Source organism: Cucurbita moschata, unplaced genomic scaffold, assembly GCF_002738365.1.
Source record: "Cucurbita moschata cultivar Rifu unplaced genomic scaffold, Cmos_1.0 Cmo_Scf00025, whole genome shotgun sequence".
NCBI lineage: Eukaryota > Viridiplantae > Streptophyta > Magnoliopsida > Cucurbitales > Cucurbitaceae > Cucurbita > Cucurbita moschata.
In genome coordinates this window covers 235,416-257,634 of record NW_019268541.1, presented here as the reverse complement: position 1 = coordinate 257,634, position 22,219 = coordinate 235,416, and the positions used below count along the sequence as shown (strand labels likewise).

Below are 22,219 nucleotides of genomic sequence, written 5' to 3'. Positions count from 1 at the left end.
CGAGACACTGATGGAGTAGGGCTAGACCCTCTTTATATTAGACGTGTTTTAAAATGGTGAGGCTGACGGCAATACGTAATAGTCCTAAGCAGACAATATCTACTAGCTGTTAGCTAACGGTTTAGTTGGTAGACACATGGAATAATCCATTTGAGATGGAAAATTGAAACTATGTTGTTGAAAACTTTTAGAAATACACATAAACCAGACAGATGTATGAATTGAAAAGCTTTAAAGACTGATTTAGAGAATGAAAAGACTGAATCAACAACAACTTACAGATTAACCAAAATAATAACATGGAGAGGGGAAACAAAAAAGAAAGAAAAAGAAGAAGATTACAAGAACAAAAGTTTCAATCAGTGCCAGAACCTTCCACTCAAATGCGATCAACCTAATCCTTAGCTTTCCTTTTATCAACAACAAAAACAGTGCCTTTGTGCCTCGTCAACTTGCAATGGGATTCCCCTCTTCATTCACAAATCTTTGCCTATAAAAGCACCAACTTCTAAGCTCTTAGCAGACTGTGAGTTCAAATAACACTAAGCATTTCAAAGAAACCCTCCTCTTCCTCCTTCTCCTTCATTCCAAGCTTCAAAAATGGTGGGTTCTTTGAAAAGAGAGCTCCAATGGAGCCTCTCTCTTCTTCTTCACCTCCATTTTCGTCTCCTTTTTAATGGGTTTGCTTAAAGTTTCTATCTTTTTTTGTTGTTAGGATGGTAAGCTAAGCTGGACAGTAGCTGATGCAGTGGATTACAAAGGCTTTCCTGCAGAAAAATCCAAGACTGGTGGATGGGTTCCTGCTGCTCTTATCTTAGGTATATGAATATTCAGCTCTTTAATCTTTAAAAATGTGATTCATTTTAAAATGTTTTGTGTTCCATAAAGCTTCTTTCTTAATTTCGTTCAAAACAGAATCAACAAAAAGTTGAGCCTTTTCTGCTTTGAATCTTCTTTAAATATAAACAAAACTATGATTAACTTTTGAATATAATTATGCATGCAAATTTAAAAGTAATACTCATGAGGTAAGTATCATTCAAATCACTTTATGCTTTTATTCAACGTCGAGTTATGGAATATTTGGCACGAGGGGAATTGGCTTGGCCTTCTTCTTGTTCTTCTTTCTGTCTCTGTGTTTTTCCCGAGAAAATAACAGTGATCTGCAAATTTTCCCGAGAAAATATGGAAATGGTAGCAGATTCCTTCACGATTCGTAATAATTTTTTTCCCATACTGTTCATGATTGGAAGCAAGAGCTTGATGAGAAATGATTTTCAGGTATTGAAATATGCGAGAGGCTATCAACAATGGGAATAGCAGTGAATCTTGTGACGTATTTGGGTGGGGTAATGCATCTACCCAGTGCAGCTTCAGCCAACATCGTTACAGATTTCATGGGAGCATGTTTTCTGCTGTGTTTGCTTGGTGGCTTTCTAGCTGATTCTTTCCTTGGACGATATTATACCATTCTCATCTCTGCTTCCATTCAAACTCTGGTATGTTTTGAATCAATCACTTTAAGAGCTAAACACATGGCGGTTTTTGATTAAGATGGTTAAATATTTTGTGCTATAGGGGACTGCTGCACTTGCAGTTTCAACAAAACTGCCACAGCTTCGTCCGCCGCCGTGTGATGGCATCAAAGACTGCAAGGAAGCAAATGGGTATCAAATGGGAATTCTGTACCTAGCTTTGTATCTGATTGCTTTGGGGACTGGTGGCTTAAAATCAAGCATTTCTGGTTTTGGAACAGACCAGTTTGATGAGACAGATGAGAAGGAAAAGGCTAAGATGGCGTTCTTCTTTAACAGGTTCTTCCTGTTCATCAGCACTGGGACTTTGATGGCTGTTACTGTGCTGGTTTATATTCAAGATGAAGTTGGTCGGAGTTGGGCTTATGGGATCTGTTCTGTCTCGATGCTTGTCGCGATTTCGTTGTTTCTTTCGGGGACTAAGCGGTACAGATACAAGAAGAGCAAGGGGAGCCCTGTAGTTCATATACTTCAAGTGATTGCTGCAGCAATCAAGAAGAGAAAACTGGAGCTTCCTCAGAATGTTGGTATGCTTTATGAGGATTCTTCTGAGCAAGGTTCAAGAATCGAGCACACAAAACAATTCCAGTATGTTCATTGTTCTTGGAGTTCATTGTTCAAGAATCATTTCCTGAAGTTTAGTTTAGTTGATTAATGTGATTCCTTTTGGCATAGGTTCTTGGACAAGGCTGCAATTGTTGAACAAGGAGATTTTGAGGCGCATGGAGCTGCTTCAGCTCTAAATCCATGGAAGCTAAGCTCAGTGACGAAAGTGGAGGAGGTGAAAATGATGGCAAGGCTGCTACCAATATGGGCCACAACCATCATCTTCTGGACTACATATGCCCAGATGATCACTTTCTCAGTTCAACAAGCTTCCACCATGGAAAGGTCCATTGGATCATTCCAAATCCCAGCAGGCTCTCTCACTGTCTTCTTTGTAGCAGCCATACTGATAACTCTTGGTGTTTATGACCGTATAATCATGCCTCTTTGGAAGAAATGGAAAGGCAAACAAGGTAAATCAAGATCCATTAAAATCAAGTACATACACCTTCAATGAATCCTGACTAATTATGTTCTTATGCCACAGGCTTCACAAACATTCAGAGAATGGCCATAGGCCTTGTCCTGTCAATACTTGGAATGGCAGCAGCAGCCATAGCCGAGAGGAAGAGGCTAGCAGTGGCAAAAGCAGTGGGCGGCGACACAGCTACTCTACCTATAAGTGTGTTCCTATTGATCCCACAGTTCTTCTTGGTGGGTGCAGGGGAAGCCTTCATATACACAGGGCAGCTTGATTTCTTCATAACCAAGTCCCCCAAAGGGATGAAAACCATGAGTACTGGCCTCTTCCTCACCACTTTATCACTTGGGTTTTTCATCAGCAGCTTCTTGGTTTCTGTTGTGAAGAGAGTGACAGGAACCGATGGAGAAGGCTGGCTTGCAGACAATATAAACTACGGCAGACTTGACTGTTTCTATGGGCTATTGACCATATTAAGCCTTATAAACTTTGTTGCTTTTCTGGTTTGTGTTATATGGTACGTGCCACAAAAGCGCAAGGACCAGCAGAAGAGTGGCATGGTCAATGGCAACATGGCTGAAGAGAAATGCTAGAGGGAACTATTCACACACTCCCAAGTGTTATGTAATGTTTCGACTTTTCCTTCCAATTCTCTGACGCACTTTAAATTATCATCTAAAGTAGTTTGGATTGAGAATGTATGATGGTTTATGTATAAAGTACTGCCAGTTTCAAACGATGAATCCAATGTCCATGCACCAAAATTTCAGTCATCTCTCCCACAATTCTTTAGCAATTCCATCAGATTCAGACCGAACTTGTTCTTCGGGTTATGGGATTATCCAATTCTAGATCATGGGTTTGTTGAGGAGTGTTGGGAGAGAAGTCTCGCCTCGGCTAATTAAGGAGGAGATCATGAGTTTATAAGTAATGAATACATCTCTATTGGTACGAGGTCTTTTAGGAAACCAAAAGTAAAGTCGCGAGAGCTTATACTCAAAGTGGATAATATCGTATCATTGTGGAGGTCCCTAGTTCCTAACATGGTATCGGAGTCATGCTCTTAACCTAGTCGTGTCAATAGAATTCTCAAATATCGAACAAAGAAGTTGTGAGCCTCGAAGGTGTAGTTAAAAGTGACTAAAGTGTCGAACAAAGGGTGTAGGGTGAGTACACCCTTCATTCGAGGGCTCCAGAGAAGAAGTCGAGCCTCGATTAAGGAGAGGTTGTTCGAGGACTCCATAGGCTTTAGGGGAGGCTCTATGATGTACTTTGTTCAAAGGGAGGATTGTTGGAAGAGGAGTCTCACATCGGCTTATTAAGGGGTTGATCATTGGTTTATAAGTAAGGAATACATCTTCATTAGTATGAGACCTTTTGAAGAAAGTAAAGTCACGAGATCTTATACTCAAAGGGGACAATATCATATTATTGCAGAAGCTCCCGGTTCCTAATAGGGTTTGCATGGTATGATCACACTAATTCGAAAAAAAGCTCGTCCTGAGCTCGAGTACATGTCACGTTGGCTTGGCTTGGCGTGCCGTCTGGCAAACAAAAGTTGGAATGTAGAATTATGTTATTCCCATAATACAAAAACCAGACGAATCCAGAGATTGGACCGAATCATAATGGGAAGATTTTGGAGAATAATGAATGGTCGGCGAGGGCAAGTGGGGAGAAGAAGGACAACAACGATGGAGGAAAGTTTGAATAATCCTTTTGAAAGAACAAAAAGGGGAGCGGGTGAGGGGCCAGCGTTATCCTCTAAACCAAAAAGAACAAATTCTTTATGTACAAAATGGAATAAAATCACCTCAATCAACAAGAATATGCATAAGGACATACTGATAAGGACGAGCAGCATTAGCAGTGCCATCCCTCTAATCTTAACTTGAATTACGCCTTCGTTAACTAACGTGGGATCTCACAAATTATGTTTGTTATTAATATCAACTCCAGCTTCAATCCCATTAGCATTTTTATCGTAATGCTCCCTATAAAACCAAACAAGCACCATCTTATCTTCAAATAGAAGCTCATGGCATATAAGTGAGACAATATTTCCATTAGTACGGCCTTTTCCAAGGGTTCTAAATGCAAAGCTAAGAAGAGGGTCGATATTCAAACTATAAGATAGATATCAGCAAATTGAGAAGGAGAGTTCATTAGCATGTAAATAACAACAAGAACATAAGAGCAGACCCAGACGCATAATAGAGTTATCAGAAGACCTTTTGATCAGAAGCAGCAGAGCCAACAACATAGCAGCCATGCAGCTTTGCGAACCGTCCAACCAAACTCCCAGCAGACCCAGAAGCAGCAGACCCAAACACTAAATCCTAACCAAAACCAAACTAAATGAGAACATAACTTCGTTCCTGTAAATACACTTTAATATCCCTTTAAGGGCATAACTTTTCAGCAAACAGATACTTTTACCTTAAATGAACGTTATAAAGAGCAAAGAGTTTCATCTTTGACAGAGATGGTGGGTATAACCCATTAGAGCTGTACAAAAGGAAAATTAACATGACTACTAAAACCAAGCAAAGCATTGTCATCACGTTTGTCGTTGTCGTCATCGTCATCTTGACAATATCAAACGGAGAATTTCTCCCGAGTGCTTAAAAGATTTCTCAGTTTCCTCCAGGCAATGATTCTTCTCCTCCCTACTCCAGCTCTGGTATACAACCATGGTTCAGTACAACACAATATAACAAAAAGATGTTCTTGGAATTCAATGGAAAACAATCGATGACACGAAAGAAAAAAGCAAATCGACCCCGTAGGACGAAACACAGTGGCTTACTTCGGCAACTTTGTTCAGCTTCTCCCTTACATTCTCCAGCAATTGGGAAAGGTCACCCTCCCATTTATAAAATTCCAACTCTTTGTTGTTGAGTATCTTTTCTGCTACCTGCAGTAGATGGATGTAAAAGTGGGACTAAGTCAATTGAAGGGAAGAACTCGCACCATATGACGACACAACACGGCTTATACCGAGGTAGATTATCGCTACATGACAAGGAGAAATTCAACAAATGTGACATTTTGACACTTCTAAATGAAAGTTGCAACTTTAGAACAAGTAACACGAGCAATTTATTCTCGAAACCAAAGACCTCCGCCCCGCCCCCTCATCTTTTTTCTTTAGTATTTGTGAGTATCTGACTCAATTCATTGACCTCAGCCAACAATCATTCTGAATGCCCTGCTACCTACGGCCCAACTCTAACTAACAATATTCTCTGAGCCCCTGCTATGGTCTCGTGTACCTGCATCTTCCTTCCCACACTTTCGCACATACACTTTCGTGATTGCATTCTATCAAGTTACATGCACCTCAACTATTTTCACGTAACAACACATGATCGTACTATATTTAGTTGTCGAGGAAACCAATATTCTAATAGGTGGCCACCATGACTAAAAATTCATTCTCTAGCCTTTTTGTGAGATCCCATATCAGTTGGAGAGGGGAACGAAGCATTCCTTATAAACGTGTGAAAACCTCTCCCTAACAAATGCGTTTTAAAAATCTTGAGAGAAAATCCAAAAGGGAAAGCCCAAAGAGGACAATATTTGCTATCAGTGAGTTTGGGCTGTTACAAATGGTATTAGAGTCAGGTACCAAACGGTGTGCCAGTGAGGACGTTGGGCCCTCAAGGGGGGTGGATTGTGAGATCCCACATCGGTTGGAGAGGAGAACGAAACATTCCTTATAAGGGTGTGGAAACCTCTTCCTAGCATACGCGTTTTAAAACCTTAAGGGAAAGCCCAAAGAGGACAATATCTACTAGCGGTGGGCTTGGGCTATTACACTTTTACGGTTTACCTTGGCACTAATTTGACAACTCGAGTCAAAACCAAAAATGTAAGTGGAAGAATGAAAATGAACATATGGTGAATTTGCATACATACGAAGACAAAGCTCAGAAAGAGTTCCTGAAGATAATGTTTGTTTACCTTTCGCCCAATCATCCGACCACCAGCAGTATGGGCAAAGTACATATTATAGAAATGGCAAATAAATGCTTGAGGATCCTTCTCGGATATCTCTTCAAGATAACGAGCATAGGTAATTCCAGGAGAAGAAGGCTCAGGAATCACAAACCCTTGCTCTTTGAACCATTCCAAATCTTTTGCCAATGGTTCAGACCTTTCCAATCCTGTGTTACTAAACTCTGCATCTATTATCACATACAAATAGTGCACCAATTCAAAAACAAAACAACGAAAAAGCTCATATAACCAAGTCAAATGCTCTGTTAACCCCCCAAACTCCAAACTAGAAAAGTTCATAATGAGATATTCAAACACGTTATATATATATATATATGTAACAATCCAAACCTATCACTAGCAAATATTGCCCGCTTTGGGTTTTCCCTTCTTTCCCTTAAAGTTTTAAAACACGTCTACTAGGGAGAGATTTTCACACCCTTATCAGGAATGCTTCATTCCCCTCTCCAACCGATTGAGATCTCACAATCCACACCCTTATAAGGAATTCAAGTCCACCACTAGCAGATGTTATCCGCTTTGACCCCTTAGTATTGTCATCGGCCTCAAAGTTTTATAACGCGTCTATTAAAGAGAAGTTTCCACACCCTTATAAGGAATGCTTCGTTTCCCTCTCCAATTATGGGATCTCACAAACAGCGATGAGGTTGAGCCCCAAAAGGGGATGGACGCCAGAGGGTGTGGCAGCAAGGATTGGAACAACATATGCACGCCCAAAGTGAATCAAGACATAAGTAAAAAATTCATAAAAATCCATATTCAAGAAGCCAGGAAATGAGCAAAACAAACTTACAGAACGGAAATACAGCCTTAGCAATGATTGTATCAAGTGTATCATAAACCAGTTTGCTATCAACAAGAAACCTCAAATACCCTTCAACAGTCGGCTCCCATTCAGCAACAGGCCCCTCTTGGGGCTCTTTACTCACTTTCTCACCCTCTTTAGCTTGATCCCTGGTGTGCAATTTCATCGCCACAAACCTCATCTCCTCCACAAACCCTTTTGATTCACCAGGGTACCTCTTCTTCGGCTTCTCAGCCGTGGTGGCCGAAATAGGAGGCACAACCTTCGTTCGAACGGTTGAAATTCCCACAGGATTCTTCGCGAAGAGAACCCTTTTGGGTAAGAAACAGGAATCCAAACTTGGGTTCGAAAAAGAAGCTGGAACCATGAAAAGGGTTTTATTGAAGAGAGACTGAAAAGGAGAAATTGAGTTAAGGGAAGCCATGGTCGAAGAAAACGAGTAGTGGGTTATAAGAAACAGAGATTTGAAACAGGGGTTCACAGAATGTTGAAGAAGAAGCTATGAATGTTGTTTATAAGGGGAAATTGAAGAAAACAAATGGTACCCATTAACCAGAAAGAGACAGAAGAAGGAAGAAGCAAGGTACGGGAATGGAGCTGAAGTCGCCGGGTTCCGTGTCCACCATCGCTCTCTGGATAATTCCAATGCGAGATCATCAACGCAGCGCGCTTTTTTTGCTTCCTAAAAATATGTTTCCATGTAAAGAACAAAAATATTAACATCTTTCTATTTGGAGATTCTAGATTATTGAGGTGATTGATCCTTACTTTAGATTTGGATGTCACACACAAACAAAAATATGCATAATATCATTATTTTATAAGGGAAAATATGATTATAATCGCGTGTTATGATTCAAATAGAACAATATTTGTTAGGAGTGAGACTTGATAGATGATTTAGCACATGCATATTCTTATTTTTAAGCACGGACAAGTATATAATAAAAGTTGGTATTATTCCAATTATGAAAGATAATACACATGATTATTTTGAGTAGTGAAAACTCATTACTGGTTATTGAACTGGGAACAGAGTTTTCTAATCTCCCCTTGTGTGCCGGTCTTGACGTCGAGGCTACTCAGCTTAACCATGGCTTTCTTGAACTCATAGTTAAATCTGAGGCCGAGCAAGCCCCTTAAGTTGCCGGCATACCTCTGCACAATGTCTTTGGTTGAAGCGTGTTGCCACAGCCTCTGGTCCGACTCCAAAACCCCATTTCCATTGACCAAGTTCTTGAAGAAGCTGTTGTCGAATCTCAACTGGCTGTCCTTGTCCATTGCCACGCCTCTGAATGGATCTCCATCTAAGGGGCACAGCGTTCTGAGTTGGGTCAAGAAGGATGGGTTTATTGTTGGGTCTGGATTCCCTGTGCTTGTGAAGTTCTGTAGCCGGTAACTGAATAGTTGGCAGTCTGTTCGTCCGATCGTGTGCGCACCTGTCATCCACCCATCATCATTATAAACTACCGCTCATTTTGGGATATTAAAGGCGAGAGAAGGTGTGAGTAGCTAGTCGACAGTGTCTTTTTTTTAATTTCTTTCCAATTTGGGTATAAGGTTTTTAAAACGCATATTTTATTCTCTTCTCTCACAACTCACCCTTTTTCACTGCCTAGCGTACTTGCTGGCACTTGTTACTCCCTCCAATCGATTGCGAGATCTCCCAATCCACCCTTCTTGGAAGCTCAACGTCTTCTCTGACACTTGTTCCTCTCTCCACACCTTTATAAGAATATTTTGTTCCCTCTCAGGCCGAGGTGGGATTTCAAAGCCCACCCTCTTTAAGGACCCAACATCCTCGTTGGCACTCATTGCTTTCTCCAATCGGTTGTGAGATCTCACATCGATTTGAGAGAGGAACGAGTGCTAATGAAAACCCTAGGCTTGAAAGGAAGTGGGTTTTGATATCCCACATGGATTGGAGAGAGAAGAACAAGTGTCTTTGCTGGCCCCAAAGAATAGATAGTGAAATGGAGAGAGAAACGAGTGTAAGCAAAGACACTAGTCCTCGAAGGTAGATTGTAAAATCCCACCACGGTTCAAGAGGGAACAAAACAATCTATAAGGGTTTGTAAACTTTTCCCTAACAAACGCGTCTTAAAAACTTTGAGGGAATATCGAGAAGAAAAAGATAATATGTATGAGCGGTGAGGTTGGTCTGTTTGATACGAACCAACTAAAGTAACAAGATCTTCTTCAGTAAGCCCTTTCTCAGCGAACTTTTGTATGTGGACATCGATGGGCTCAAATGGAGAAGGAAGATCTTCAGCCTGGAAACTCATAGACACTCTCCCATCCCTTCTTCCAGTGGGCACAGACCAGCTTGGGCCATCACTCTGCAACATGGTTTCAAATCCAACCCTTTTAACCCTACATATCAAAGCCTTACAAAGCAATCAAATCAAGAGTTACCAAGTCTACAGCATCACGAGTAGCCAAAGCAAGTATATCCGCGCAAGAAACAACCCCAGGGCACAGATTTTCAAGCTGAGCTTTTGCATCATCGACTACTTCAAAGCCTCTCAACCCCATGTTTGGCCCTGCATTTATTTCAGCTCGTTCGTCCATGATCAACACTGAACCATCGCACCCCTGCCCATGTTAATCAAAAACAGCGTATCAGTCGGTTATTAAACGTGCATGAAAATGATATGTTGAAGATTGTTGGGAGAGAATTCCACGTTAGCGAAGTTAGAAGATAGCCATGGATTTATAAATAAGGAATATATCTCCATTCATATGAGGCTTTTTGGGGAAGTCCAAAACATAATCACGAGAGCTTATGTTGAAAGTGCACAATATCATACAATTGTGAAGAGTTGTGATTCCCAACATGGTATCAAAGTCATACTCTTCATTTTTCCATGTCAATAGAATCCTCAAGTGTCGAAGATCGTTAAAAGTGACTCATGTGTCGAACAAAGGATGTACTTTGTTCGAGGGCTCCAGAGAAAGGAGTCGAGCCTCGACTAAGGGGAGGTTGTTCGAGGGTTACATAGACCTCAAGGAAGGCTCTATAGTGTATTTCGTTCGAAGGGAGAATTGTTGAGAATTGTTGGGAGAGAGGGTTTATAAGTTAAGGAATACATCACCATTGGTACGAGGCCTTTTGAAAAAATGATTTATAAGTAAGGAATACATCTCCATTGATACGAGAATATTTTATGCTCAAAGTCAACAATATCATAACACTCGTAGAGCCGTGATTTTTAACATAATATAACTTAAACTCTAAACCCTAAACCCTAAACTTGAAAACGGAGTAAAGAATTGAGAACCTGAACGAAGCAGTCATGGAAGTGAAGCCTGAGCAACCCAGCGGCGATGGTGGGATCAGCCTTGTAATATGACTGAACAGTGGACCTGACAATGGACTCAGCTCTAGGACAAGATTTGGAGTAAAACCCAACAGCCAGCTGAGCTTTTACAGGCAAAATCATTGCTAGAATTCCCAGAAAAACCCACCAAATGGCTTTGGTTTGCCCCATTTTAGGCTATTCTATGGGTTTGATCAAAGCTCTACAATTACTGATATGCTTCTATTATGGCTTCCATTGCATATCTATTTATAGCCCTTTTGCTTTGGCTGTGTTGTGTTGAATTTAGAGCTTCTCCCAATGAACTCCTACAAAACTTAGTGGAAAACAGGCCTGCGTTCCATCCAACTACAAGTGGTGAGTTTAAAATGAAGTGAATTTAATTTGCCTTATTTTTTATGTTCTTTTTCAGCTTTTACAAACTATTCGTAAGAGATAATGGGGTATTTCCTTGTCTGTATTTTAAGATGTAAAAGAGATACAAATTGATTTGATTATATATTTAGGCATACAACTCTCAGCCAATACACTGAAAGTGTGTTAGGTTTAGTGCAAGTATACACTTAGACAGCAATATGGTTACCAGCATATTAAATATTACTTTTCAAGAAAAGAAAAGAAAGTGGGAAAACTACCTTTAGTTCATCGCCAAAAATATCTGACATTAACGATATTTGAACATTTTGAAGGTCTTTCATTTGATCAGGTAGGGGCCGCGCGAACGCAGGCCCCAACAACCACAAATTATGACGTAGGCTCTGCCTCTCAGGACAGACCTTAGGCGGGCACCCCTCCTAAAGTGCAATGGAGGTCACCAACATAGGCCATGAACCTTCATGATCGCCCATCGACCCCGTCCAGGTAAGTAATTGTGATCGTAACCAGTTCATCCCTTTTTATAGCCACTCCCGCCTCTCATCTCTGCAAGTTCTCCGATGTGGGACGACCAAACAGCGGTTGAATGAGGGAATTTAGTGGGAGATTTGCAATTTTCTTAATTTTCTGAAATATTTGTGGCAGCTAATTTTAGGGTTTAGATCAAATGGGTCTATCCAGAAAGCTCTACATGCAACCCCAATGTTCCAACTTAATGGACCCACACTCACATGCACTCTTAATATCATCACAGCCATCAAAGTACCTGCGTCATTGTCGTGGCTTTTCTCGTTGCCAAGCTCCATTGGCACCCAGTTATCAATCTCACAATTTTAAAATGCGTTTATTAAGGAGAAGTTTTCACACCTTAAATTCTTCGCTCCCTTCTCAAATCAACACGGGATCTCACAGTCTACCATCTTTGGAGGTCTAGCATTCTCACTATGTCTATCTCCAATGTCGATACCATAAGTTCACCACTAAGAAGGGAAGGGAAGGGAAGACTTTGAGGTGTGTGGTTCGGCCCATAACAAACCAAAGTCTACCGTAATTTACTACTATCATAGTTCATTAATAATTAGGCCCATAACAAAACTGATGAGCAGTTAGGCCTTGTTGGGCCCTAGTGTGAAAGTTGAAGTGGAACGACGCCGTTTGAATGAATCTTTTATGTAAAATAATTAATAAAACAAAAGTTGTGGGTCTGATTTGGGAAGAGAGACAAATGTAAGGACGAAATGCAATTACTTAAAAGATGGTAAAAACCAGTTACCAAATAAGAAATGAGAAGGATATTTATGGAATTGGGAGATGAATGAAATAATCTCTGTTACAGAGGTGGGTCCCATCAATTAATTTAATTAATTTTATAATTTATTCCATTAAGAATTAAGAATATAATTAAAATGCGATTACCATGTGACCCTCTTGAGGATAAAAGCCTAAGGCAATGATCTAAAGAGAACAAAGACTTGGTCCACCCATTACATGAAAAAAATGAACATTCCGTATTTACCCCTACCCTGCCTTTGACGTGTCGTGCAATCCAAACATCCCTAGCCACTACAAAATTCCTTACTTCCTAAATTGACCCTCGCCTTTTTAAATTTCAAAAAACAAAAATAAATAAAAAATCACGACCTAATACCATTACTTAAATTTGTAAATTCAATTTTATAAATCATAATAAAATAAAATAAAAAAGTTATATTGTAACGTGGCACGTGTCCACACATGCAGCACAGCGGCAGAAAGAAATGGTTGAATTTGGAAATTATGTTTTTACTTTACATTTATTGCTTTGTTTATCTAAGAAAATACAAAATGCATCCCCTTTTTCCCCTTTTTATCTCACAACAAAACAAACCTCTCCAAATTCCCATTTTTCAAAATGAGGACTTTGCTTGGTACTTCTATCACTCCCATCCCTTATAAATTCATGATATTCCATCAAATTAGTCCACGTGGGACTCACTTTTAATTATAATCTATTAATTCTTTTATTTTGAAAAAAAAAAAAAGACTATAATTTAAAATTAAATTGAATTGTAGAGTCGCTTCGATTGCATCACCTGGTTCACCTTCCCCCTTTCTCTGTCCTGTTTATAAATCCCCTCGGTTGTCGATTACGTTGCTACTCGATTATGTCGTCGACGATGAACTCACAGGGGATGGCTTTGGCCGTGGCCACAGCCATGGCAGCCGTCTCCGGCACTGTAATTCTTCTCTCCTTCTGCATCCAAAAGTCCATCCAATTCTCACCTCCGACTCCATCTCTCCGTTCCTGTATTCCCTCCTCCGGTAAGTTCTCCAAAATTCCCATCTAATTTCTTCCTCTTTCAACTCTTGAATTGAGCTGATTCTTCCCGTAATCGACGCTTTTCAGACACGAAGAAGACCAAGAAGAAGAACAAAAGGGTCCACTTCGCAAAAGACGTCGTCGATCCTATCGGCAACGGCGACGATTTCCGAAGACAACACGAACTCGCTTGCAACAACAATAATTCCAACACCGCTTCTCCGCCGTCGCAAAACCCCCCCACCGCCCCTCGAGGAATGCCGGCGAACAGAGTAGCGCTCTATAACGGGATTTTAAGAGATCGCGTTGTTCATCGTTACGCTTACTCTTGTTGAAATTCGCTTCAATTCCCCAATTTGTAAACTCAATTTTCTCTCCTCTGTATAGAATTTGACGTAATTAAAATCCCTCTTTGCACAAATTCCCTTAATTTTTTGTTTTGATTTCTCGCCCGACAATAATTGGAGCTTGCCTTGGTTGTGCAAGCAACTGTAAGCCAACGGTAACGGCTTTTTTGGGGGGTTACTGACGAAGGCAAGGTGCTGTCAGTCAAATTTTATTAATTTATTAATATTCAGTGCAAAGGTTGAAGATGGGCAGCTTCCAGGATGCTTCCTAGACATGATTCCTTTTCAAAAATTTCAACTTGGACCACGACCGCAAATATTTTGTAATTAACTTTCTGTTATTTCTTCTGCAGAGTCTCAATTATTGGCCCTTAACTTTATAAAATTGCATATTGGTGGGTGTGAAAGTGAAGGCCAAATAAATATTTTTAACTCAAGCAAATTTATTTTAATTGCGGAAGGGCCCTCGGACAATGTCGAATTTGTCGTTTGAAGCCCCTCGACAGTCTGCAAGGGACGACCACACAGAGTATGGCCAAAGATATTAATAAATAAATAAAAATGGGAGAAGAGGGCGGATTTTGTTTTTTTAATTAATATTTGTGTATTATTAATTTTTAAAAAAATATTGGAAGTTTCAGATATGGTGACTAGACTTTTTGTTTATAACTTGTTGTGTTCACAAATAATATATATATGTCTGTGTTTGGAAAGTATGTCGACACTATGCCAGTATTGATAAAAATAATGTTTTTAATAACAGTAATTTAGGTGTAGAATAATGAACTTAGAACCTGGAAATATGGTCAAAATCAAGATAGAGTGACTCTGTTCTTTTGTTTTTCCAAAACGTTTTAACCGATAATGTTTTTTACTTATATACTTATGATCTTCTACTTAATTAGTCAACGTCACAGTTCAACCATCGGTAACAAAAAGAAATTTATTTTTATCCTTTTAATAAATTATTCAATTCTTAATTTATACCTTACCGTATTGAAAATTATTGAGAGTTAGTTTCACATTAGTTAATTTAGTCGAAGATCAGAGAGCATTTTGGGGAGCCCAAAGTGAAGCTATAAAAGCTTAGGCTCAAAGAGGACAATATTATGACTATATTAATAATAATATAGTTTTACATCCTGCCATTTTTATTGCTTGTTTTGTTTGGTACAAAGAATTCTTTCCAACCTGTCCTTATGTGTATCATGTGCTTTTAATACCACGACTCATTCTTTAGTTGGTCGAGTCTTCTATATATGTATTTTTTTTTTTGGAAAGATATTAAAAAAAAATGGAATTTTCTTCCACGAGTTAACTATTTAAATAAATAATAGGAATTTGAGGAAAATAAATTATTTAGCCTCTCATAAAATAATAATAATAATAATAAAAAAGAGGAAATGTATTTATTTATTTATTATTTTTTTAAATAGAGAAATATTGGGAAGTGGGAAAGTTGGAGTGGGGCCAATAATTGTAGAAAGTCGGTGGCCATAGCTTCCAATTTCTTGACTTAATTGGAGTACCAATGATACTTTTACGTATATTTAGTGATTAAATATGTTATTTGATGGATGGAACTGATAATTTGAATATCTGACTTCTTCGTCATTTATATTTCAACATCACGACGTTAATCGTAGAATATTGTATAAAAATATTATAATTTACTTTTTATTTCTATGCAACAAATTAAGTGATTAGAAAAATATATACAGACACCTAGAAATAGTAAAAAGTGAACCTAAAAAAATGAGGCATGAGGGTGTAAGTGGGATATGATAACATACCCACCCATTCACTATGACCTCCAATTACATGCCTTCTCAATGACTTCACCCATTAACTTTTTGACCCCTTTGTAATAACTCCTAATAACTATTTTATTATATATAACTTCGCGTATGAGATCGAGGCTTTTAACCCGTTTTTTAAGACTTTTGGTTGCATCTCTATCTTTAAGATCGATAGTGGCAACTTTGGTTGGGTGTCCCTCGAAGATCTCCACTCGAGTTCGGGGGACCTTTGCCTTCATTTTTTGAAGAGCACGAGGTCCCCTCTTCATCAATAGAAAAAACACCATAAAACAATATAATGAACTTTCCCTAAGAAAAATAGTGGTAGGTGAGATGAGAGGGCGTTTTGACAGTGGTAGTCATTATTGTTGGATGATGAAAGTCCCATGTCGGCTAATTTAGGGAATGATCATGAGTTTATAATCAAGGAATACTCTCTCCATTGGAATGAGGTCTTTTGGAGAAGTTCAAAGCAAAGTCATGAGAACTTACACTTAAAGTGGACAATATTATAACGTACTCCTTTCGAGGGAAGGCATTGGATGATAAAAGTCCCACATCGACTAATTTATGAAAGGATCATAGATTTATAATCAAGGTGAGGAATATTCGAAAGCGATGAATTATTGGTAAAGATGTTTTAGTTTGGCATTTTAGGTGAAGGGTAGGTGGCATTTCAATGACTGAAGCATTGAAAAAGGAGCTTTATTATAATTATTATAATTATATATAATTAAAAAAAAAATGAAGAAGGGCTTTATTCATTGATTGGATAAACTTTAAGTTATGGATTAATTAATTTGTCATTTGATTATTGTTGGAATTTCCGTAACATCTCTCTGTTAATTACCTTACAAAATGCATTTAATTAATTTACATACGTAATCTATTTCTAATAATTTATTTCACCAATCCAAGGTATTGTGTTCATCTTAGCTTTACGCCGTCGCTTCCGAGTCCAAGGGATTTGGGTAAGAACTCCTTCATCTTCTAGGTTAAGCTTTGCCGCAGATTGGAGTTACTGAAGCGTTTTTTCATGTTCATTGTCAAATTTTTAGGGTTTTGTATCGATTTCTGTTTTAACAATTTTCAGCATCAGTGACAATCGTGGGATAATGATCTAATTTCTGTGAATCAATTCGGAAATTTCTAGTTTAACTTCTATTGTATAGCTATTTCCCAGGCTTCTTGCTGTAAAATTTATGTAAATGTTGATTGTTTCGATTAACCTTGTCCGAGTTTTGGATTTTGAATAGTTGGGGAAGAATTTATTATTGGGTTAATGCTGTTAAATTTTGGTATTTGATAATGAGATTGGAAGTCGGGAGGGGGGAGGTTGAGGGGAGCTCATTGGTTTGGCCACTTTCTACGAGCATTTTCAGTGTTTCCTTTCGATTTTCCTGCATGTCAGTGTTGGAATTGCGGATATTGAGATATGATAATTTCTTTGTTTTTTGTTTGTGTTTTGTTCCTCCAGCCATGAAAGTACGTGCTTCAGTGAAGAAGATGTGCGAGTTTTGTAGGACAGTGAAGCGTCGAGGTCGAGTGTATGTATACTGCTCATCCAATCCCAAACACAAGCAACGCCAGGGCCTATCAACATCTGCTAGTGAAAAACCTTCTCCCCACCTGTGAGTACTTCCCCATTGTCAGTTCTTAGTCTTTGAATGCATATTTCATTCGTTTATCTGTTAAGATGGAAAACTTTGAAGAATTATGCCTTTTGCCATTGAAGAGAGTTGTTGCATAACTCAAGATAAGGACTGACGATTTATTACATAGGGGCATTGCATGAGTGTGTTAGGGACACATACCTCCATAATTGTACGATATTACCCATTTTGAGTATAAACTCTCATGATATTACTTTTGGTTTTCCCAAAATGTCTCATACCAATGGAGATGTATTCCTTACTTATAAACTCATAATCATCCTCTTAATTAATTAATGTGGGACTCCCTCGAACAAAATACACCATAGAGCCTCTTTTGAGGCCTACGAAGCCCTCAAATAACTTCTCCTTAATTGAGGTTCGACTCCTTCTCTAGAGTCCTTGACCAAAATACACCATTTGTTCGACACTTGAGTTACTTTTGACTACACATTTGAGGCTCACAACTTTTTTGTTCGACACTCGAGGATTTTGTTGAAATGACTAAGTTAAGGGTATGACTTTGATACCATGTTAGGAACCACAAACCTCTACAATGATATAATATTGTCTACTTTGAACATAAGGTCTCATGCCAATAGAAATATATTTTTTACTTATAAACCTATGATCATTCTCTTAATTTGATTAGCAAATGTGAGACTCCATCGTCAACATCGTCAACATCGTCAACATCGTCAACAGAAGAATGGAGTTATGCACTTATGTAAAACAAAAATGGACATAACTCATGCATCAAATTGTAGAACTTTTGCTATTTCTTGAGTGCCAAAAAGTATGGTACTTTTTATTTTCGTATAAAGATGATGTTGAGGCCAGATTCCTTAAATTTATCACTTGCAAGTCTTCTTCCAGTTTCATCCTCTACCATGCAGCTAGAGATTAGTTTTGGGGATTGTTGGAAGTCATTTTTTCATTCCTCATTATTAGTATGTTCAGTTCTCTTCTTATTAACACATCCATATGTAGGATGATGGTATTCAGGTTTTTACTTGGGACTAATCACATGATTCTTGTAGCTAATTGCATCAAACGTGACCCGCTTTTTCAGGTTCCCAAGTAGTGAGGTGAAGCAAGAGATTCTTCCCAGTCATAGCTCACGAACAGGTCTGGCTTCTCTCCTCCCCCAAAAGCATGAGCCAACAATGTTGATTGGTTGGAGAATGGGTCTAGCTTCAATCCTGTTGAAGAAACACAATTAGCTGAAGTCCACGATTACAAACATCTCGATTTCTGCGGGCCACGAAAATTTCTACAATTTGATTCTGCTCCTTCTAACAAGAAAAAAGCTCTGCTGCTCTGAGTTTTGTTCTGTTTGAGTTGGTTCTGATATTTAGAATGGCAGGACGAGCTGTTACATTGAGCCGGCGATCATTTTCATTTTCAGCTTCTGAAAAGTGGCGGCAGAACTGAACTGCGCCCTGTATTATGTTGGAGATTAGAACATGACTTGCAATCCTTAATTTCCTTCTAAATAATCCTCAAATCCATCAACATATGATGAATCAAGTTGTATGCTAACAAGTTAAGAAAAGTTTGAATTCTATTTTAGTTTCATTTTCCATATCTATTTCAACTCTAGCTTACTTTTAGTGGATTGGGTTTAAACATAGATCATTTTCAAGTTGAAATGTATATAGAAATTTCTAAGAATCAGGTAAATATAGATCATTGAATCATTGATGTTTAAAAGGGTAACTTTTAAGTTATCTATGGGTGAGGTATTTATTCTAAAGTTGAAGATTTGGTATGATTTATTCTAAGGTTAGAAAATTTGGTCTCGAACTTTGAAAAATTGGCGAGGAAAACAAAACCAGCATGATTTGAATATCATAAATGAAAGGTCCAAGTAGTAGATTAAATAAGAAATCACTGTGTTTGCTGCTGATAATGGTAACCCAGTGGGGAGTGGGGGCCAGAGCCACACATAAAAGGGAGTATAAACCACCAACAAAAATCCACCACTTGAACTATCCATATTACCCCCGGGAGGAATTCATTACTCCATATCGATACCCATCTCTTTTCTTTTCTGATTTCTGAGTTTCTAGGAAACCCACCCATTTTCTTTTATGGTATTTGGTTGATTCTCACTTCCACTCGAGTTTTCCCTTTTTCTCTCATCTAACTTTCAGTTCTCTTGGCCCCAAAGTCCACTCTATCCCTTTCCAGTTTGCTGGGTTTTGGGTTCCCATTGGTTTTTACCTGAATCGATGCCCTTCTCTGCGCTTTCGGCTCATCATCAACATGGTCATGCTGAATAGTTCCTTCGCCGCGTGGATCAGCCGCTTGTTCGCTTGCATGGGGTAAGTTCTTTATCTTCCTCACCTATCATTCAATGCAGTTTTGGAAAGGACTTGTATGTAATCCTTGATCCTAATGGAGTTCTGTGATGCCCCTTTTGTGTATCCCTTGTGAATGATTCTGTTTTTTGACTTACTGAGCAGTACACAGTTTTCTTTGGGCATCTTTGATTAATATGAAAGAATTTTGATTACTTATTGGTTTTACAGAGCTTGTTGAGTATTCAATTTTGATTGTGTATATTCCAAGTTGTGCGGAAATGGGGCCAATAATATGAACTAGTTCATTTCTTGTTTGTTTTCTGGGCGAAGAAAGTGAAAAGCCAAGTCTTATTCCTTTATGAGGTTGCCCTAACAACTTTATCCCCGATCAAAAAGGTCAAATACTAAAGAACCCATTATCATCCATCATAGATTATTATAACTTTTGTTCATTTACGAGGAGGAAGTAGCTCTAAGATGGCTAAGTATTACTTTTTGAACGTATTTCTTTTGCTTTCATATTGCATTACCCTTGTGTTGTGTGAATCCATGGAGTTGTCAAGAGGGTATTAGCCGCCTAATACTTGTCTGTTGTAGACTGTAGTCTTAATACTATAGTTTTCTGGTGCTGATTTAGTAAAAAGAATTGATATGAAGGTGGATCCTTGAAAAAATGAAACTAAATTCATTAATATTCGAAGTTTATGCTTGGAAGTATGAAACCCCCACACTATTCTTAGTTCTGTAGAAGCTGAATTGTTTCTGAATTGTAGTTGAGATGTTTAATTGCTGCACAATCATTCCCAGTTTCCCTTAGGCTCTTCTTTCGTTTTTCGCCCCGTTTAAATGGTGTTATTGCTTACAACTTCATTAGTAGATGCGTAATCATTGTTGTTGTAATAGCCCAAATCCATCTCTGGCAGATATTGTCCTCTTTAGACTTTCCCTTCCGGGCTTCCCCTCAAGGTTTTAGAACGCATCCACTAGAGAGAGGTTTCCACACCCTTATAACTGAAGTGGGAATGTCGTAGTTGTCATCCAATCTATGGTGTACTATAATATTCGGTTTACCATGGTTTTTAACGTACACGTTCCTTTTTCCGAAGTGTTCTGCTTGTGTTCATGGTGACATCCATTCAATTCATCATGAGAACTCGAGCAACTTGGGATTAATCAATGATCACTCTACATTCAATTTAGAACGTGCGTTCACATAATTCCTATTGTTAATAGCTGTGTGTGTGCATCTAACCATAAATGAAATATTTGACAACTGCCTTGCATTATTGATGAATGGTGCACATGCTATGTTTTTGCTGCAATTTTATAGCATATACTGCTTTATTAGGTTTATAACAGTGCAGGGGTTGTTTTGGATGCTGCACTAAGCCCACACCTATTATTGCTGTGGATGAGCCATCTAAGGGATTAAGAATTCAAGGACGAGTAGTCAAGAAACCGAGCATATCCGATGGTTTTTGGAGCACAAGCACGTGTGATTTGGATAATAGCACCATTCAGTCTCAACGAAGCATCTCGTCTATCAGTACATCAAACCTCACACACAGTCAAAGCAATGTTGGTGGCAGTGTGAGCAATCCTTCTGAATATGTAAACCATGGCAAGTTTCCCTCTTTCTCATCTGATCTTTGTTGAAGTCGTGGGTAACATTCGAGATCGTTAACTGCATTTAACGAGCTATCGTTTCTTCATTATAACCTGGTCAATATAGAGACGAGCGATCTACTTATCTTCATTGCGTTCAGGTTTGCTTCTCTGGAACCAGACTAGGTTGCAGTGGATTGGAAGTAGTAATACAAACACAACGGATGAAACTCCAGAACGACAGAAGGCAAAAATCAGGTCAGTTTACGAGCTTCGTGTGCCTTTGTAAATAGTAGGAACCATATAGGTACGAAAGGTGTATTAATCATCATACCATGTGTCTACGTATGCATTTGTATGCAGCTGGCGTGCAACATATGACAGTTTACTGGGTACGAGACAGCCTTTTCCCCATCGAATTCCTTTGTCGGTAAGTTCGCTGTTGAAGTTTTGTCATTTTTTCGTTCTCCAATCACTGTTCGTTCTATGAATAAGAGATTCAAAATCTTGGTTTGGACAGGAAATGGTGAACTTTCTTGTTGAAGTATGGGAACAAGAGGGCCTATATGATTGAAACTGGTTTTTATTTTGGATACATTCCTTGAATCTCTAGGAAGCTTCTCAGTGTACGGATTGCAAAAGGAGCAAAAAGGGTGTTTTTCTTTATCTTCATCTTTATCTTTATCTTTATCAATCCTCCTGCATTTTTCAGGTGTACAAATGTATTAACACCATTATGCGCTCGAGCGCTTTTGGGTTCTTAAAATCGAGACAGCAGAAGAAGAACTCGATACTCAATATAGAATGATAGATATCTACCATTTTGTATGCATTCTGCTTCGGTTTTCTCCGCTGTTCATTCTATGAATAAGAACACTTTGAAACTCTCCACCATTCACTACCTAGTTTCAAAACTTTCCAAGTTAAGTGAAGTTGGATGGAAATTTTAGGGAAAAAAATGATTTGAATTGGAATTTGGTATTGTTTTTATTGAGCCAACCTGCATTGACCAATCACACATCTTCAGATACCATGGGCTTCTTTTTCATTTATTTACCTCTTCATCCCATTAGGAGGATCCAATGATATATATATATATATATATATATATATATATATAGATATA

The 22,219-nt window shown here is 38.6% G+C and overlaps 6 protein-coding genes and 1 non-coding gene across 10 annotated transcripts; 4 read left to right on the top strand and 3 right to left on the bottom strand.

Moving 5' to 3' along the window:
* The first annotated feature begins 482 nt into the window (after positions 1–482).
* Positions 483–3,335, top strand: LOC111461672 (protein NRT1/ PTR FAMILY 6.2-like). The gene is made up of 6 exons (XM_023105279.1): positions 483–603; positions 716–818; positions 1,282–1,499; positions 1,579–2,123; positions 2,211–2,554; positions 2,629–3,335. Exons 1-6 carry the CDS (start codon positions 601–603, stop codon positions 3,153–3,155), a joined length of 1,740 nt encoding a protein of 579 aa, XP_022961047.1. The 5' UTR covers positions 483–600; the 3' UTR covers positions 3,156–3,335.
* Positions 3,336–4,680: 1,345 nt separating this feature from the next.
* LOC111461682 (heme oxygenase 1, chloroplastic-like) lies at positions 4,681–8,078 on the bottom strand. Of its 3 annotated transcripts, none has more exons than XR_002713627.1 (5): positions 7,379–8,078; positions 6,529–6,752; positions 5,372–5,479; positions 5,002–5,242; positions 4,681–4,901 (listed from the first exon to the last, which is right to left on the bottom strand). XR_002713627.1 is itself a non-coding variant. In XM_023105292.1 (4 exons), exons 1-4 carry the CDS (start codon positions 7,812–7,814, stop codon positions 5,147–5,149), a joined length of 864 nt encoding a protein of 287 aa, XP_022961060.1. In that variant the 5' UTR covers positions 7,815–8,078; the 3' UTR covers positions 4,699–5,146. The 3 variants fall into 3 exon arrangements, 1 of the variants encoding a protein (XP_022961060.1); XR_002713628.1 differs by having other exon boundaries at positions 4,681–4,894; XM_023105292.1 differs by having other exon boundaries at positions 4,699–5,242.
* A 250-nt stretch (positions 8,079–8,328) lies between these two features.
* On the bottom strand, positions 8,329–10,951 carry LOC111461408 (peroxidase 25). Its single transcript, XM_023104920.1, has 4 exons — positions 10,672–10,951; positions 9,806–9,985; positions 9,567–9,729; positions 8,329–8,829 (listed from the first exon to the last, which is right to left on the bottom strand). The coding sequence occupies exons 1-4, from the start codon at positions 10,879–10,881 to the stop codon at positions 8,402–8,404; spliced, it is 981 nt and encodes a 326-aa protein (XP_022960688.1). The 5' UTR covers positions 10,882–10,951; the 3' UTR covers positions 8,329–8,401.
* A 465-nt stretch (positions 10,952–11,416) lies between these two features.
* Positions 11,417–11,579, bottom strand: LOC111461880. Its single transcript, XR_002713664.1, has one exon. It is a non-coding gene; the product is annotated as a U1 spliceosomal RNA (small nuclear RNA).
* Positions 11,580–13,116: 1,537 nt separating this feature from the next.
* On the top strand, positions 13,117–13,812 carry LOC111461643. Of its 2 annotated transcripts, none has more exons than XM_023105241.1 (2): positions 13,117–13,386; positions 13,472–13,812. In XM_023105241.1, the coding sequence occupies exons 1-2, from the start codon at positions 13,230–13,232 to the stop codon at positions 13,717–13,719; spliced, it is 405 nt and encodes a 134-aa protein (XP_022961009.1). In that variant the 5' UTR covers positions 13,117–13,229; the 3' UTR covers positions 13,720–13,812. The 2 variants fall into 2 exon arrangements, with proteins under 2 accessions (XP_022961009.1, XP_022961010.1); XM_023105242.1 differs by having other exon boundaries at positions 13,122–13,382; positions 13,471–13,812.
* A 2,670-nt stretch (positions 13,813–16,482) lies between these two features.
* Positions 16,483–18,773, top strand: LOC111461324. The gene is made up of 3 exons (XM_023104821.1): positions 16,483–16,501; positions 17,008–17,161; positions 18,255–18,773. The coding sequence occupies exons 2-3, from the start codon at positions 17,010–17,012 to the stop codon at positions 18,403–18,405; spliced, it is 303 nt and encodes a 100-aa protein (XP_022960589.1). The 5' UTR covers positions 16,483–16,501; positions 17,008–17,009; the 3' UTR covers positions 18,406–18,773.
* A 396-nt stretch (positions 18,774–19,169) lies between these two features.
* LOC111461800 lies at positions 19,170–21,994 on the top strand. The gene is made up of 5 exons (XM_023105459.1): positions 19,170–19,509; positions 20,853–21,109; positions 21,255–21,351; positions 21,457–21,523; positions 21,614–21,994. The coding sequence occupies exons 1-5, from the start codon at positions 19,451–19,453 to the stop codon at positions 21,665–21,667; spliced, it is 534 nt and encodes a 177-aa protein (XP_022961227.1). The 5' UTR covers positions 19,170–19,450; the 3' UTR covers positions 21,668–21,994.
* Positions 21,995–22,219: the final 225 nt, after the last annotated feature.